At 39.9% G+C, this 18,126-nt stretch overlaps 1 protein-coding gene across 4 annotated transcripts in view; it reads right to left on the reverse strand.

Annotated features, from left to right (window-relative positions):
* Nucleotides 1–18,126, reverse strand: part of TNRC6C (trinucleotide repeat containing adaptor 6C) — an 897,274-nt gene that overhangs the window by 59,401 nt on the left and 819,747 nt on the right. For 3 of the 4 annotated variants that reach the window (XM_044084998.1, XM_044085000.1, XM_044085001.1), the window contains 4 exons: nucleotides 15,188–15,355; nucleotides 14,262–14,453; nucleotides 7,135–7,284; nucleotides 315–506 (listed from right to left, as the gene is read on the reverse strand). In XM_044084998.1, coding sequence (XP_043940933.1) covers nucleotides 315–506; nucleotides 7,135–7,284; nucleotides 14,262–14,453; nucleotides 15,188–15,355 — 702 coding nt within the window. The remainder of the gene's footprint in view (nucleotides 1–314; nucleotides 507–7,134; nucleotides 7,285–14,261; nucleotides 14,454–15,187; nucleotides 15,356–18,126) is intronic. The other variant, XM_044084999.1, reaches the window with a different exon arrangement.

Here is an 18,126-nt window from a genome sequence, read left to right on the forward strand (position 1 = left end):
AACACCTTAACCATTAGGCCACCCTCCCAACCCAACCCAAGTGTATGGAACATTAAGGATTTTACTAACTATACCCCTGCCTCATCTAGTAAACGAACACGGTCAGAAGCTGCAGCCAAGGAGTTTGATCAAAGCTACAAACAAGACAGATCAGTGTAGTACAGTCTATGCTGTGCCCTACAAGCTAAGTAATAAAACTGGCCTCCCTGTAATATAATTGAAAGACATACCAAGGCAGATAAACTGTAAAATAGTATGAAAGTGCACTTTGTCAACCTTTAAAACACAAACTAACATTGCAGATAACAGCTTACCAGTAGTGTAAGAGCCAGTCCATCCAATTGGAGTAACACCCCAGGTTGAATTTGGCTTGGTGTTTGTCAGGCCTGGAGGTGGCCTTGTGGGTGCAGTAGTGTTTCTGGGAACTTTCCACAACTCATGAGACAAAGAAGGCTGTGAATGAGCAATGGGCGATGACCAAGTTGACTTCATATCTGACAGTTTTCCTAAAAAAACAGTATTAACATTATTAACATGCAGGCAGATGAAAAACCTCTTGCATGCCTTAGGCTCCTGACTAGTGTTTGCCACTTTGCCTTCAGTACAAATCAGATCTTCCAAAAGAATATGCAAAACAACTACTCTTATGTTTGCATTAAACAACTAAGGAACCTGAAATAAGGTCAGACTCAGGTGGTTCACAGCCTGTTTGACTTAGTTGAACATCTTCTATAAAAGTTATTTCTAAACTGAACTGCGCATGCACAAATCACATTTAAGACACTCATACAAAATGAGGGAAGGATTCATGCAGTGTAAGCAGGGGCAGCATATGTCAACAAGATGGGTTGCTGTAGCCACAGGGAAACATGTTCAGTTGAACATGAGCTACAAACGGGCGGAATATAAACCACTGGATTACTGGGATGAAGAACAGCAACAAATATGTCAGGCCTACTGGTAGGCAAAACATACTTTAAAATAATAATAAAACAATCTACATGTGGAGTTAAATGCATGGGGAGGGGTGAGGTTATAGTAATACAACTCAACACTGCTTTGAGTCAAGAGGGAACTTTGTGCGTGGGGCTCCTTGTTTTGAATCAGAATGTGCAAACATTTTGCAAAATCCTGTTCTGAAACAGTGAATGGAGGGCAAACAGCACAAACTTCTCATGGTTCAAGAAAAACAACTGCTTGTTTAAACAAACCCGTTGGAAATCAAGTAAACTGCTTTAACTAGCACAGGTCAGTTACTTGAATAACTACATTTAAAATGTATGGGACCATTTTTTTATTTTGAAGAAATGGGCAATGCAAACATCAGTGTAATACTCAAATAACTTCTCATATTTCAGTAATGAAAAAGAGCCCAGATAATAATTCAGATACAGTGCAACTCAGTTCATCAGATAACTTTCACAAACAATATATAGAGTATTTAGCTGTCTAGCTGGAACGACAAATGTGTAACAAAGTGTATAATTCAGAACATTCAAATTCAACAGATATTAACTCCTAATCAGTTTTACTACTGTTCAGTTATTATTCACTGTTGAGCAGTATCCAGCATGCATGCAATAACAATGTTTCCATACCCTGCTTTTGTTACCCGTTGCACAGTGGTGCAGCATTCTGCAGTGCTGCCTCACAGCTGCTGGCCTGGATTCCAAATGGGGTGTCTTCTATGCAAACTCTACACATCCTCCTCATGTTTATAAGGCTTTTTACCAGGTTCCCTGGTTTTCTCCCACATCCCAAAAGCATGACTATTTCTCCATCCCACCTTGCTGCTTACTTCAGACTCACTGCCAGTTCCCCATAATGCCATCCTAGGCAGTTCCCCACATTATGGCAGACTGTCCACTGTTACCCAGGATCTCCCTTCTGGGAGAGCTTCTGGTCATGCTGATGCCCACTCTATGCTCAGTTTCTAAGAGACAAGCATCTGCCGGCAATGCACAGTGAAACAAGCCAGGTAAGAAGCAGTCATACTGCAGCATGGGTGAGGGATTTGCTGTAGCCCTATGACTCTTCCCTATGTGCAGACATCATCATCATCAATCTTTGTATGCTACAAGGATAATTTTTTGAGTGAGTATTTTACCCTGGGCCCTACAAGGTGGCCATGCATACTCACTTCCTGTTCTCCAGCCTGAGCTCTACTAGAGAGACCCAGACACATCCCTTCCCCATAGGAAAGGCATACCTATTCTTCTTGCTAGCACCATCATGCACCTATATTGCTAACTGGATCTGGGGAATCTGTTTGAGTAAGGGTTCTCCCCTCTACACCACTAGGATAGATAAAAAACATGATGCCAGGCAAACAGGAGATCCTGTAAACTGCCTGCATTTGTGTGTGAAGCTTGTGTGTGAAGCTTGTACATATACAAATGTAAGTGCAACCACATGCATGTGTCCTGCAACAGACTACCACCCCATCCAAAGCTGGCTGCTTTGCCTTGCCTTGTTCACAATGTTTGCAGAGATATGCTTCAACTTCCATACTACCCAGAATAGAATAGAATAGAATAGAATAAGAAAGATATGTGTAGCTTTCAGTTAGTCAGTTCTTAATATGTTACAACTGCAAGTTATCCTGCCCCAAGATTTACTGTGAATCTTAAAGAATATCAAAGTTCTGATAGGAAAAATAGTGGGTCAGGATCTCTCTCTTTCTAGTGCTTAAGATAATGCTTCTAAGTTGGATAAAACTGAAAAAATTACCCCCCACCCAAAGAGCATGTAAGGGCTTTCGTATTCTTAGAGATGTTGGTAGCAAAAAAAAAAAAAAAATGATCATGAGGAGATGGAAATCTAAGGTACAGTTAAATCCAGAGAACTTTGCTTTCCTTATGGATGAAATCAAATTGTTTGAATTAGCAAAAGGGAAAAGAATGGAGAGAAAAGACAGTGAAAATAATGGAATAGATGGGATGTACGTTTAACTACATAATATGTGAATTGAACAGAGTGAAAACTTAAATTATGAAGCTGACAGGACATGACAAAAGCGAGTTAAAAGAAGCTGATACACCATACAGAAAAGCTGAGTGTATGTAGTAGAGCACCTCAAATACAGTTTGAACACTTAGGGGAATAAGTGTCTGAAAAGGAAATATAACAAGTTTCGCAAAGAAGACCAATTGTGTTAGAGGGAGCTGGAGTAACAGAAATCCCAAGGTTCGTAGGAAAAGTGTCTTATTTGGTCAAAAAACAAACCCTGTATGATTTAAAAAAGAACAAAAAGAGGAAATTATAGCACTGCACAAATCTTAATACAGTTAAAGCAAGATAACAGCTAACATATGCATGGGTCCTTTTGACTAACATAGGTCAACATTAATAGTTACTCATCAAATTTCCAAGGATTAAAACAAGAACTTGTAGTAGGTTGAAACCTCTTGTATTAGGTAAGACAACTCAACTGACTACATAAATATACAACTGTGGTAGTTAGCAAACTGTCCAATGTAACAAAATGTGGGATAACATGCTTGATTATATAATTCTGCTAAAATCCTACATAATCCTAGTTTAAACTTATTAAGTACAAATGTTTGAAGAGTTTGGTTAAACAGCAGGGGCAGTGCCTAATAAAAGATGGGGATGAATGCAGGCACAGCTGCATCTGTGTAATGTCTATTATGATAAAAAAGGGAGGAAAGAAAAATTGTGAATGCAAAAGACTGGCTGCTTGAAACATAGGTTTTTTTGGAATGTATAAATGATAAGGCAGACCAATCTATTATTGAAAGCGCACCATGCATGATGAATGCAAAACGTACAAGATAATTGCTTTAAATCAAGGATTGTTCTTCATAAAAAAAGATGTACTGTAAATCATTGGCACGTTAAAAGGATGCTTAATGAATAAAGTTTGTTTGTGTGAGGTACTCGCAGTAACCACAGATGTTTGAATATCTAGACGTTCATAATCTTTGGGGTAGCAGCTCCTTCAAGTGAAAACGTTCTTCCACTAAGCTGCCTTTCAATGACCGAAAAAGCAAGAACCCATCTTTAGCGAGACAACACAACAGTCTCACGAACTTACTTTAACAGTGGATGTTAAGAGTAGCACTACTGTTTGGGACTTCTGCTGCAGAAAGCCCAAACATTCAAACAGACTTCCAGAGCTTTCCACCCTTCTTCCTCCACCAAGGTAGATGTCCGTTTCTGTGGAAAGGCACATTCTCACTCTATGAATGACATCTGCCCATGCTATCTTTGTCTCTTTCTTGCCAACTAAAGTAAGGGTAAAATCTCCATTTCTGAGTCCTGAGATGATTGCTACTTCTCAGAGGATGTCCTTGTATCACCTACCTCCTGGGATTTTGTTTCAAAGAGGAAAGAGCGCTCTGAAAATGCTGGAATCCTCTTTAAGCACATTCAGATACAGGAATAAAATAGATCTGATGATTAAAGCAGATGTGGATGACATGGGGAGAACACTTTACCGGACTCCAATTGAAGAATGTGCAAACCAGAAATGCTGGGCTGGTAGGTAAGAAACAGGACTGAAGTGGCTTCACAAACATCTGAGCTCCTTTACTAACTGTACTGTATCACTGTATGGATCACATTTGCAGTAGACACTATCCTTTGGGCAATTCCCAGAGCTACTGGCTGGTGTTTGATTTTCTGAAACAGGCTGTAGGAGGTACTATAGAATGACTATGGTGAACGAAGCCCTGCTGCTGATCCCAGACATATAACATTAGGAAAATGTACACATGACCAAGTGGTTGTGTCAATAATGGTCCAGGCAGTTGTCCCTCTTAGATGTACTACAGTAGCAACTGCAGCCCTTAGAGTATGTGACCTAATGTACCCCTTGAGACTTCGGTCTTGGGCAGAATAGCAAAAGGATGTGCAATAAGCCAACCATTTGTATATTGATTATTTGAAACTGGTTTACCTTCGCTTTTACCTGCAAAGGACACAAATTGTTTATCTGTGCTTCTAACAGTTTTTTTGTCCTATCCACGTAGCATCTTACAGTTACCTATGCTCAATTAAGAAAGAAAGGATTATTCTGCTTTTGTTCTGTGGGCTTGGAACGAAGACTAGCAACTGTGCTGACTGAAGACATTTCAGTGACCACTTTACTCATAAACTAAGGGTTTGTGCTCAAGCTGACACCATCTTTATGGAGGGTCAAATGTTCTTCATACATCAGCACCTGCAGTTCACAGAATATTCTGTTTGATGTAGGCTGGCTACCAAGTCAGACACCTGAAATGTGTCAAAGTAACCAGTTCAAAAGGGGTTTGAGTCAGTTTAATCAAAACAAAATTCAAGTCTTATGATGAGTAAAACCATTACTAGATGGTCTGAAATGCAGTCCCTCCTTCAGGAAATGCCGTGAGGTCAAAGGAGGGTCTACAGAAATACAGGCTGATACAGCTGAAAGATGTACCTTTAATCAGGTACTTCTATACAGTTCTGACAGGCATTTTAAAGCACTGCTGAGTTGGGGGGGGGGGGGGGCTCTGATTTCTCCTCTGGTGCCCACTTAGATTTCCTTGTAGCAGGCTTCTTACCTTCCATCAATTTTTAGCATGCCTGTAACAACTGTCTAAAGGGCAGCAGTTGCATCATCCATTCTATCAGTTTTACTGTCTGTTGGTTTATGTGTACCAATGATCCCTCAAACGAGTTGAGGGATTCACATGCTGAGGCAGAATGAAAGGCTTATCCATTGCCATTTCCACTAGGAAAGAAACAATACTGCCTAGATCAATAAGGTATTAGTAAGCACCCTTGATCCTTTCTCCTTCACCTTTTGCACCATTATGAGGGAGAAGGGGGATCAGAGGGTAGGAATACAGATACTTTTGCAAACTTTTATGTAAAAGGAAGGCTTTCAAAGTTTTCAGCTTCCTGTTCTTAGTAGTTTGACTTCTGTACTGTGTTTGTAATTAACATAATCGTGCAGAGCCCATGACTACAAAAAAGGGACTGAAAATGGAAGTCTGTAAGAGCTTCTTGTCTATAATTACTGTATTTGGCCATTTGTTTACAAGCTGTGCAATACAGAAAGACTTTCTTAAAACAATGGACACCTGCTGGTCAAAAGTTGGTTCAGAGTCCACATAAGTTCCCAAATCCAGAACTGGGTCAACTCTTAGGTGCGGGTTGTTAATATGATAGCTCCCTGGGATAGATGACTTCCCAAAGGATACAGTAATACATTTTTTGGCATTATGCTTCAGTTCATGATTTTGGCTCCAATTATTTATTTCTTAGTTAAACAATTTAGTTATTTTTTTTCCTCTTATATTACTCAGAGGAGTAATCGCTTTGTTTAAACAAAGATGTCAACTCAACTCTCTCTTTGTAAATGGTCTCTTCATGTGACATAGTTCACACCAGTCTAACTGTGACTCCTAACTAAGCTTCTTTAGTCACTGGGTGGCAAGTACTATAATGGAGATAGCAATTTTGAAGTATACTGGACTATTAGTGTGGTAGCATTTTTTTTCAGTGAGGACTGCAAATCCTCCAATAATTTTATAAACAACAATTTTAATACTCAGGCAAGAAGATTAAACTATATAACCAATGCTATCACCACTGAATGGAGAAACTGTAGCTGAGAAACTACTAAAGAATGTATGACATAATGCTGTTTTTACATGCATGCTTTTGCCAAGTGACAAACAGTAACAGGTAAGGTGCAGGTCAATCTGGTTCAAAGGGACCTTCAACTGCTTCAACAAAAAAAAAAAGGTGGCACAGCCATTGGTGCTTATAAGGCAACCTATTAAAACAGTGAAGCAGGAATCCTCCTCAAAGGAAGTTCAAGGATTAGTTAGCTTGGGACCAAAGTATGACTTAATCACAACACAAAGTACCTGCATACCTCTATGAAGCTTCAATTTTTGTGCATCCTACAGCTACGTACTAAAACTGGAAAAGAACACGTGACATCTATATGGAATTTGTGGTCTGTCTTGTACATGAATGGCTCCTTTTGAGTTTAGTTTAATTTGCTTCATAACAGATAAGTACAAGCATACTAATGTTAGTGTGCTGGCACACTGAAAAAATTGCACTTTAAAATGTTGAACAGACAGCAGAACTAAATTTTGATCCATGTTAAGGCACTCAGCTGCTTTTCAATCTCACCTCCAGTCCTGTCCCTGAGCAGGTAACGGTTAACGTCCTGAATGGTGGTATTGATAGTGGGACCACTTGGGACACTTCCAGGGGTGACATCAGGATCAGTTTCAGGATCAATGTTCTGTAGACCTTTCCATGGCACACCAGGGTGAAACTCTGATACATTGACACGTACATAAAAAAGTTAACCATTTAGTCAACTGTATGAATAAGAAGACAAACACACTTATACAAAGAATCAATAGACGACTAAAACCAGATTTGTTGTGGACACCACATTTAAGTAACAAGGAAAGAAATAACACTACATTCTTCAACTTTATACTCCTTATTTTATTGAATGCTTTTCTCACACTCTACCAACAGACAAGCCTCTTCCTACTGGATGACCATGTTATCCAGTTATGGAAATCTTCAAATATAATGGGAAGAGAACAGTGTATGGAGGTGTATTGTCACACAGATAAGACCAGGGTTGCTTGTGCTTTCGGTATCTTGGTTTTAAGTTTTTTTTTACCGTAATGTCCTAAATCACCCTTGGTGGAGAAAAGACCACCTAACATCACTGCAAGGACTTCACATGCCCTTTTTGACAAAGCATTTTTGCTTCCCCAGAAGTACAAGTGCCTGGGTTGGTTATTCCCATATCTTCTCTGACCAGGATCCTCGTATCGTGACACACCCACCACCCATAGAAAGTTATGTCAAGACCCATATCACAAGGATGGGCACACTCAACTTCCCCACTTGCACTACCAAACACAAACTGCTAACTGAACTCCAGTCGCCTGCACTGAAGTCACAGCTTTATCCTTCTTATGCCACCAGCACAAGCAGAGCATTGCCCTTTGAACACAACATTCCTCTGAAATGAAAGGCAACAAGCAGTAGAACTGGGCATCAGAATTTGTAGAGTATTCTCAGTTATGCAGGTGCCCAAACAAATGGTCAAGAAAAAGTAAAGCTACACAACTCAACAGTACATTATTCACAAATTAGTAGACCTTAAAGAGTTTTAGTTCCTACACTCTGACTAGCTAACACTAGTATAATGTGGATGGGTTCTTCATGCATCTTTAGTTCTTTCCTGCAAAATCCAGAAGATCATTTGCTAATATTCTGCTTGACACTATGGCATACACCAGCTCCTAGATGTTACTCTTCCTTGGCAATTATTTTTGCTAGTGTACTCCCTCGTATCTTAAAGTGCCTGTATACAATAAGGCATTCAAGGTCGGTCACACACACTTTTGAAAAGTTATACAAATAGAACATATAAAAGGAACATCAGAAAAGGGCCAACAAAAACAGAGCAAACAATCTCCTTGTTACCACGTTCTACAGATGTTACATATGAATTTTTGTTTTATACTTTGTGAAGTTAATGACTTATTTCCCAAGCAACTGTATTTAGTGGTAATGGGATGGCAGTTCTCCACATATAAGCTGTACTGCGTTTTACTTGTATTCAGGCTGTCTGCAATGGATGTACACAGAAGAAAATTAAACTCTAAACACCCTAGTCTGTGGAGGAGGAGTGGGAATCACAGAATCTGATGTAACAGAACAATGGTCACATGGCATTTTGGGGTGATGCAGCAAATGAGTATGAAAATGGTCCATATAGATCAGCACTGTTAGTTAACTACAAATAACTAAATAAAAAAGGTATAAGTAAACCATGGAGACACAAGTATCACAGCACCCCCCCCCCCCCAAAAAAAGGCCAAGATGCTGTACATCAGAGAATCTACATGCTACAGGATATTATGTCCAAAATGTAGTGTTTCAGATTCATACACATAGGACCAAGCTGTTGCTGTACAAATGTCTAAACAAAAGTACTGTCTTAAGACAGTCACAGTGAGCAGACTGAATGTTCTTGGACTAAATATTCCGAAAGCTGCTTGTACTCATTCATAATAGAAAAAGAATGGTACTTTCTTTGCTTTTGACTGAAAATTGACAATCATCATGGGACGCCTGTAAATTTACTCCCACACATTATTCTAGAGTATTTTTTTTTCAGGTCACAGTACACTTCCTTTTTAGGATAACAGCCCATTGGGGTGGCTGGGTATCAAATAACATGATGGGAGTTCAGTCGTGGCTATAAGTTTGGTTAATGAGTGATCCTATCACCTGCAGGTATGCAACTTGTTTTTCTCACCCCCAACCCATGATGGATGAGCAGGGACATCAATACCTATCGTGCATCCTTCCATGTATGAAGGCAAGCTATCGTTTTACCATTCTTCACTCACAGTTTTAACTCCTGACCCCACTAGATGGCAGTCTGGTTTTGATTTCTTTACTTCTTCCTCCCTCCTGTAAAAGGAGAGCAGCCAACTGGATTGCTCAATCCTTCCCACACCAGACAGGACTATGACAACCTAGCTCTGTAGGCACACACAGGCCACTGGCATCACAGCCAGACTTATGTCTCTGAACTAGATAGCCAGCTTGAGAATGCATTTCTTTCACATATAACATCAAACAGATAACTTACAAATATTTAAAATGTACGTAAAGGAAAGACGGTTTGTATTTGGTACCTTAGTTTTGTCCTGTAAAATTACAACTACCATCAAAAAACTGCAGCTACATTCCCCCTAACATCCTTTTGCCTTAACAGTCAAAACTACACAAAATCATTAATTTATGTTTTCTGACCTTTGGCAAAGCCTCCAACACCTCTCACTTTAAGGCATACAACCTCAGAGCGGGGATTGGGGGGGGGGGGTTTCTAGCAGGCAGCTCCTAGTGATTCCATCAGCACTGCCTACTCATCCTAACTAATGAACAGTTTGGCGTCTTGTAGATCTGGCAACAGGCCATTCTAAAAGCCTGTATTCTATCCTTTTCACTTCGGAAAGCTAATTACTGGTGACCTGCCATGTAGTCATAGCATCCACCTGCCCACAGTGAGGTGCCATCAGTTCTTCAAATTCTAGACTCACTTTGCTGGTTTTTATGCAGTTCACCAAAAAGTATTTAAACTATTATTTGCTGGATGGCAGAAGGAGACAAACTCCTAGTCTAGCCTTTTAAGTTGATTTCACATTCCACCTCCCCTCCATCCAGATTGTCCTTTTACCTCTTTTCCACCTATCTCATGCCATCCTGCAAGACTCTGAATTCCTTCATAAACTGTTCTGCAGTTCATTCATTGGATCTACAATTCTTTCTGTGGAAATGCACTTCAATCTAACAACTGTGCCATCTTCTTTGCAATCTGTTCTAATTATCATAATCCCTTCATATCCCCCTGACATGATGCTGTGCACTAATATGCCCAACCTCTCTCCTATTCGCAAGTGAGAACAGCTTCAGCTACATCTAGTCTCTGGGTTATATCCCTTCCCTTGTGTACCATGGATTTCTCTGAAAGCTTTCTTCTGTATTACTTCCAACAGCCTGATGGGAGGATGGCATAATGGTTAAGGTATTTACCTTACAAACACAAGGTGCAGGGTTTTTCTCACATGGAGTAATTAATTAGGCTTAAAATGGCCCACAAGGGCAGTTAGTCTAGTAGTAATCTATGAATCTGTGTTAGCTTCCGTACATGGCCTTTGAGAAATGCAAGCAGTGCACAAGACATGACTGGACCAGGGCCCAGCAAAACAGAAGCATTGCCTATTACTTATGGTACTTAGCCCCTTGAAGCTATACCCCAGTACTGTGTTTGCTGTTGCTACTGTCATCTCACTCTGATCTCAGTGGGCAATCTAAAAAGTGATCAACACTCATAGATCCTTTTCTTATTAGTCTGTCAACAGTTCCACGCCCCCCCCCCCCCCCCCAAGATAATACTTCACACCAGGTTATTGTGGCCCAAGTACAGGACTCTGCATTTGTTTGCGCTGAATTTAAACCACCAGGATTATGCTAAAGTGCAGAACCCTTTCAAATCCTTCCACAGACTATTCCTCATTCTCCAATGCAGCTTCTACCATTGTTATAAACAAAGCAGTTGATCATTTTCTCTTCCCTTTGAGAGACCTCAGACAAACAAAACTGGTATCAGGGCAGACCTAGCAGTACTCTGCTACTAATTTTCACAATTCCTGACATTGTCCCTCTGACCACAACTCTCCGTGTCTCATCACTCATCCACATAGTGTCCATCTCCTCACTTACGGTTCTATGCCAATCTTGCCAGTTGTCTTATCGGCATCCTGCATGGGAATGAAACAAAGGTCTTCATGAATTCCAGGTAGACTGTATCAACTGGTATCCCCCCTTTCAAGTTCAGCAGTACTCCAATCAAACACTGTATCAGACTTGACTGTCTACCTCTAGCTATAAACACATGTAGATTGCTGTCCAGGAAAGTACTGCTTTCTAGAACCACTCGTTTCCCCTCAGGATTCTCTCTGAGTGCTATTAACAGGCCTGTAGTTCTCCAATGTTTTCTGTTCCACAGCTCATAACAGGGGCCCTGCACCTACTGTGTTCCAACCCACTGGCAATTCAGTGGTAATCAGTGATCTGCTGAAGACCTCCCATAAGGGGGTTTGCCAACACATTGACCAAATAACTGACTCTGGGATCTAGTTCATTTAGTCTGTGTGCTTTAACCTTCTCTAAGGGCAAACAGTTTCCTTTCCACATCCTCTTCTGCTGGCCTCCTGGGGTCTGCCCACTGTTCTCCACATCATGCCCTACCTTGCTTCCAGTGTGGCATCCTCTCCCTTTTTCCTCTGCGTAGACTGAAGCAAGGTATTCACTTGGTAGCTCTATGTTTTCACACTCCTGAGTGACCACCCTCTCCCTTCTTTGCTCAGCCTGTCCAGTTCTTTTCTTTTCTTTTTTCTTCAAACAAATTTGTTAACCACGTAATTCAGTTGGACACAAGTATCCCTGTCTGGTTAAGTGACTGGCCAAACTCACACAGCAAGCAAAATTGAGGGGGAAGGAATCAAACTGTGTATCCTTAACTACAGGAAGTGTCACATTAACAACTCAGCACCTTAATCCTCTATGCCAGCTACCAGACTGTCCTTGTCTTCTTTCTGTTATGTTTCCAAAAAACCCTCGCTCTCTTCTTAATCCCTTCTGTTAACTCGTCTTTATATTTCATCTTTGCTACCCTCACCAGTTTTGCTGTCTTTTTGATAGCATCCTTGTACTAATGCCTCTTCCGTCTCTTTACACTCTCCTGTTTCCTACCACCTGTAGGCCTTTCTCTATGCCCTAAATGCTAGCCATATATTCTCATGTCACCACAATGGTTGCGCCTTCTTTTTCTTCCCTTCCTTACAACCTTGTTCACACTCCAAAATCTTTCCATCCCTGACCCATTCCGATAGTTTGCTTAATTCCTTGATTTGTTCACAGCCTCTTAAGTCATTCTAGAATAAGCTTTGTAATGCCTTGGCCACTGCAATTCAGTTTTTTTTTATTTCCTCCAAGTTGCTGCAACCTTAGAGCTGATTACATCTTGTTAACAGGAATGTGGGGGTGCAACACATTTGCTTGTGGGGTTTAGAGGAGGGGAAAAAATGAGAGAACTATTAACTTTGCATGCATGTGTACCAACCAGACCTGCAAAGTTCATTTCAGAAGCATAAGATACATACTTGTCAGTTTCACTGAACTGACGTACATTAAAATCAATGTCATCTCCTTTCTGTTTTCCAGATCCATGACACCCAAAACCTTTTTTTTTTGTTAACAAAACGGAGAGGCCCTGTTCCTCTGCATAAATTTACATATCCAGGCTGGTGAAAATCTCAGACTCAGTAAAGTTTACAAATGTTCATCCTTCTGCTTTTCTTCTAAGGAGGTGCAAATAAAAACCTACAAAGAACCTAAAACACAAGACTGGACATCAAAGCACCTGATTTAGAGGGCCAGATCCTGAATTTTTCCAGTGCCAAGGTCGCATCAGAAAACAACTGCATATTGAGATGGACTCTGAACAAGAAATGCTTTAAGGTGTTCATATCTCTAAGCTACTGTAATCAATCAGCATATTTTATTTGCAGTCAAACAAAACATGACATGTACAATGTATTTGACATGTTTCCATTCGACAGTGCACATATAATCAGATATTTATCTTATTTTGTATATTGTTTCATTGTAATTTTTCCCTCCCCTTCTCAAAGCTTCAAAACACCTCTGTTCAATGTCTCTTAAGTAAGAGAGCACAAATCTCCAAGTTTTTTGTTAGACTTTTGCTGAACATGTTTTAGTTGGGGGTGTGGATTGGGGCACAATCTTCAGTATAGCTGACAGTTCTGGTTTAGCAGGCTACCACACACCAAGAGCACCATTTAATTCCAGAAAAAACTGGTTCTTTAACAGTTGTTTCTTCACAAGGACAATATAGGAGGAGGGAGAAGAAGAAAAAAAATTGTTATACTCAAAACTGGGACTTACAGTTCATATGGCAATACTAGACTATTTGCCCCGGAGGCCCTTATAAGCCTAGCCAAGAATTTCACCCATGTTCCCGACTTGTTCACTAAAGGGTGCTGAAGGAACCAGTACAAAAAATAAATTTAATGTTAGTTTCCTTTATTTAGCCATGCATCCAACAATCTGCATTCAAGCTTTTTGAATCCTAAAACACATATATTCCAAACAAAAACTGCTGACACAATGTAACCTGCAGCCACCAAATCTGATGGAAGAAAAATTAAGCAATGAAAAAATACAGAGACCACTGACTGTCCCTGGTGTCCCCATAATAAAGTGGGATAAAATCTTATGGATTAAGCTGACTGCTGGTGTTTAAAACAGCAGAATATACAAATTTTTCCCCAAAATTCTGAATGGTATCGTTATGCTACTATGCAACCAATGAACCTGATCAGCTGAACACTTTTTGCTACCCTTCTGACTGTCAAGATCATCAAATACACAAGTTACTTACACAAAATAGTGCACTGGAAATAGTCAGCAGCAAATAACTTTTCCAGTTGACAAAATCCTCTGAGTGTTTACTGCACTGGACATGATCAGCTATAAGGTCTGATCTGTCAAAACTGAAAGGTTTAAAGGAAATGCTGACATTATACTATGACTTTACTCTAACCACTATACTACACTACATAAATAATAAACTTTCACATCAAACCAATTACAATTTTTAAGAATCTTTTTGCTCCAATTTGCCTCACCTGGTGGCCAGCTGACACTGGAGCCATTAGAGATTTTATCAGCGTCTGATTTGGCACGTGACCAGCTATCACTGGCTGGTACAGGAGGACTGGCTGGTGAATCACTGTTAGAGATCAAGTCGTACCGACCAAAAGAATCTTCAATGGAGGCCTTGCCTTGTGTACCAATACTGAGAGATCCAGGGATAGCACCTAGAAAAAAAGCAGCACAGCTTAAGATTATTTTTAACGTTTGCTACTCAAAACTGAATGTTTAAAACATATGCATGCAGCACTACAAAGCAGAGCCACCACACGTCCATGACAAATATCCAAGCAAAGAAAAGACTGAAAGAACTACACCTGGTTCATTTTAGCCTTTTTAAAATGTTGATATTTATCATGCACATTACTTATCTGCCATATGTTCTTCCACATTTACTTCAAATTTTAAATTAAATTTTGAGTCCAAAAAGGACTTGCTGAGAGCCGAAGCAGTCTCTGCTGGTGAGAAGTTGTGGCACATGGAAGCAGTGTACACTGATTTTGCATGAAAAGCAGGGCTCCTACACTTAGCAATCTTAAAAAACAAAACTAAAATAAAAAAAAAAAAAAACAAAACAAAACCAAAAAACAAACAAAAAAGCGGATTATGCTGTTATCTGCTATGCTTAGTAATTAAACTTGCTTTGCTGCTAATGTAGAACAGAAATTAAAAGCAGAAAAGCTACCTTACGGAAGCATTTTGCCTCCACTACATGAAGGTATTAGGATATAACTAAAGCAGGTCTAAGTGCAAAGTATTTAGGTAATAAATGTCAGCTTTCACACATCTAATGCTCTGCGGGGGCTACAGAAAGAAGAAAGGCAGAGGGAAGGGGAAGGCCCAAAGGAAAAAAAAAAAAAAAAAAGAAAAAGAAAAACAAACAAAAGCAAAAGTGACATACCGTGCTTGCTAGGGTTCTGCTCATGTGGAGAAGCAGCGCTGGAGAGATTTTCCATTGAATTGGGGTGCGTCCACTGTGGGAGGCGAGATTGGGACTGAGGAGTGTCCTTCACTGACAAACCACCACTAATGTCCAGATTGTTTACATTCATGTTCGTATTCAGTCCAGCTGAGAGGGAAACCAAGAGATATGGGATTAGAATGGACCTTTCCACACCCTCCCCTCCTCCTACTGTAGGGTAAATGCGGCCAGCTTTGCTAGCCTTTGCTGGGAGTGGTGGGCAGGAGCAGCTGTACAGTTCTCTACTGCACAGTCATGTGAAAGAACTGAAACATTTATTCCAGCATTTTACTTGCCTGTGCAATACACAGGAAAAGCACAACAGCCTGCAAGGAGAAGCAAAGGGACAGACAATCCCTTCTCTTTCCAAGCTTTCATAATTATCACCAAAGGGGAAGAGAGCGAGGGTCAGGAAGGAGAAATGGACTGCCAAAGAACAATTAGGAGTGCAGTGCAGAAGTCTGTGTGACTTGCACCACTCTCTTCTGCAGGCTGGTTTTAAAAAAAGCACTGCACACGTGTGTACCTGTCCATTTTTAAGAAGCATTACTAAACTTTAGGGAACTACAAAATCTATGATACAAGTCAATTTCTCTTAACCACCAGGCACTGTATTTTAGTTTCACGGGTTGCAGCAAAAATAGCGTTTGGAAATAAACATGGCAACACTCATAAGAGAAGGCCATCCTATCAGAGCAGGTTTGGGCCATGCCATTGCTCAGCAGAGATCAGATTTGTGACTGCTTGTTTGCAATACACTGAACATTGTTGCACACTGTAGTCTTTCAGCAACTACACAATAATGACTTCCATGCAGCTCATACATAAAGGGGCAGAATTACTTGAGCAACATCTCTCCATGCCTCTTTTTTCCAAAAGGAAAAGGCACAACTTGGCTTGTTCTGAAAATGACCACACCTCCCAAATCATAACTACTTTGTTTACTGAAGACAGCAACAACGGTTCTGTGCATATGATGGGGTCGAGCTAGAAAAATTAGCAGAAACTCAGGGCACATAAGTGATCAGGTTTCTTTGTTAAGTGAAATATATTTTGTGACATCACGTCAGCAATGATGCTAAAATAGTCACTGTGTGCAAAGATCAAGCTAAGCCATTTTAAGGCCAGAGACATTTGCTTACAAGATAAACAACTGCTGGAAATTTAATAAACCTGCCTGCCCTAGCCATTAAAAAAATAAAGTCTTCCTAAACTCACATATATCTGATGTACTGTGAAACAGCAATATTCTGCTAGGGTAATTAACTTTAAAAAACAAAACACCATTAATAAAAGTCCCGGTGTAGAACGAAACATTTTGAAATAGATGCACTAGTCATAATAAAGTACTGCTAGTACCATTACTATCACCAGCACTGACAATAGAGACTCATACAATGAGCTTGCATTCTGCCAGAAAGATTCTGCTGTCAAATATGGCTTTGGGACAGAGGCCCTGCTGAAGTTCTCAGATTACTATGTAACCATTATACAGTACACCATCCTGGGGGTCAGTACCTCTATAAACCCCTTCTGTTTATGCAGTCACTTTTTTTTTGCTAATTCATCTTCAGGATACAAATATTATTATACAAACTGTGATGTGACAATTTGACAAACAGTACAAACACACATGTACAAAAAAAATTGAGAGAAATCAAGCTAACAGTAACATGCCAGTTATGGATAGTCTTAACTGTGAGAAAAGATTGTAGCAAAATGTCGAAACAACCAATATTTTATTACATTACTATTACAAAATGTTTCTAGCCATAGGCAGACTTAAGGATCATATGTTAATAGTTCAAAAGTCAGCACAATGTAGCTCAAGACAATACTGCTTTGGTATGGATCACTACAAAATCTGTATCAACATGTTAAACACACTTACTTGACAAATTCGTACATTTAAACGTATGCTTTGCCATTAACTAAGGAGAAGGCCAGGATTCTACATTAGTTGTATCTTATAAAAATGGCACTAACTCCCAAATTCACAATCCAATCAAATGCACACTACTAGTTCCAAATGTCACTTGTTTGAGAGGTATTAATGACATCTGAGTCTTGGCAACAACTGCATATAATCCACAGATTAAACAAGCTGCAACATTTTATCATTTTAATCATTTTAAGTATTTTACATGGTTACTACACAAAGAAAGTGCCAGATCTCAAACTCCAACACAAACAGCAGCTCAGAGAAATCTTCAAAAAGACTGGGGTGACTGCTATGTTCTATACAGTAGTAGCATGGCTGCTGGTGACCACTTCAAATCTAGTGACACTGAAGAAGACAATGAACACCAAAACTCATGCTGGAGACTAATTCAAGAAATGTGCATGGCTCTGCAGAAGGCAGTGGGGTAGAAACAAACATCTAGAGACTGCTTTCCTTTCATCATGGATGATGGACTGTAAACTCACTGGATAAATGCCATCCCCCAACAAAGACACTTGACTGGGGCAATTCATATCGCAGAGACGCAGTTAGCATGTGCAAGGACACTCAAATTCCAAGTGCTGCAATCCTTCTGCTACACAGCTATACCTTTCTGAGTTTAATTTGGGTACATAGCCAAAATGGCCAACTTCCTTATATGCCCATGTAGAGCAAACAGGTTTTCACTGTGGTTAGACCTGGCTTCCATGACATACTAGAATTCCTACATTAAGAGATGCCACTGGGACAGTAGATAAATTTAAAATATTAAGCAAAAGAAAAAATACAAGGCAAAAAGCACTGGAAGGATGTCTTTCTGCAAAGCAACTATGCAAAAACACAAAGTGCTTCTGAAAAATAATACAAAATGAAACAAAGCAAAAGGGCATGACTGTACGGAAAATGTAACAGGATTTGTATTTAAAAAGCCACAGCT

This window comes from Protopterus annectens, chromosome 10.part0 (genome assembly GCF_019279795.1).
Source record: "Protopterus annectens isolate FY-2018-M chromosome 10.part0, PAN1.0, whole genome shotgun sequence".
NCBI classification, from domain to species: Eukaryota; Metazoa; Chordata; order Ceratodontiformes; family Protopteridae; genus Protopterus; species Protopterus annectens.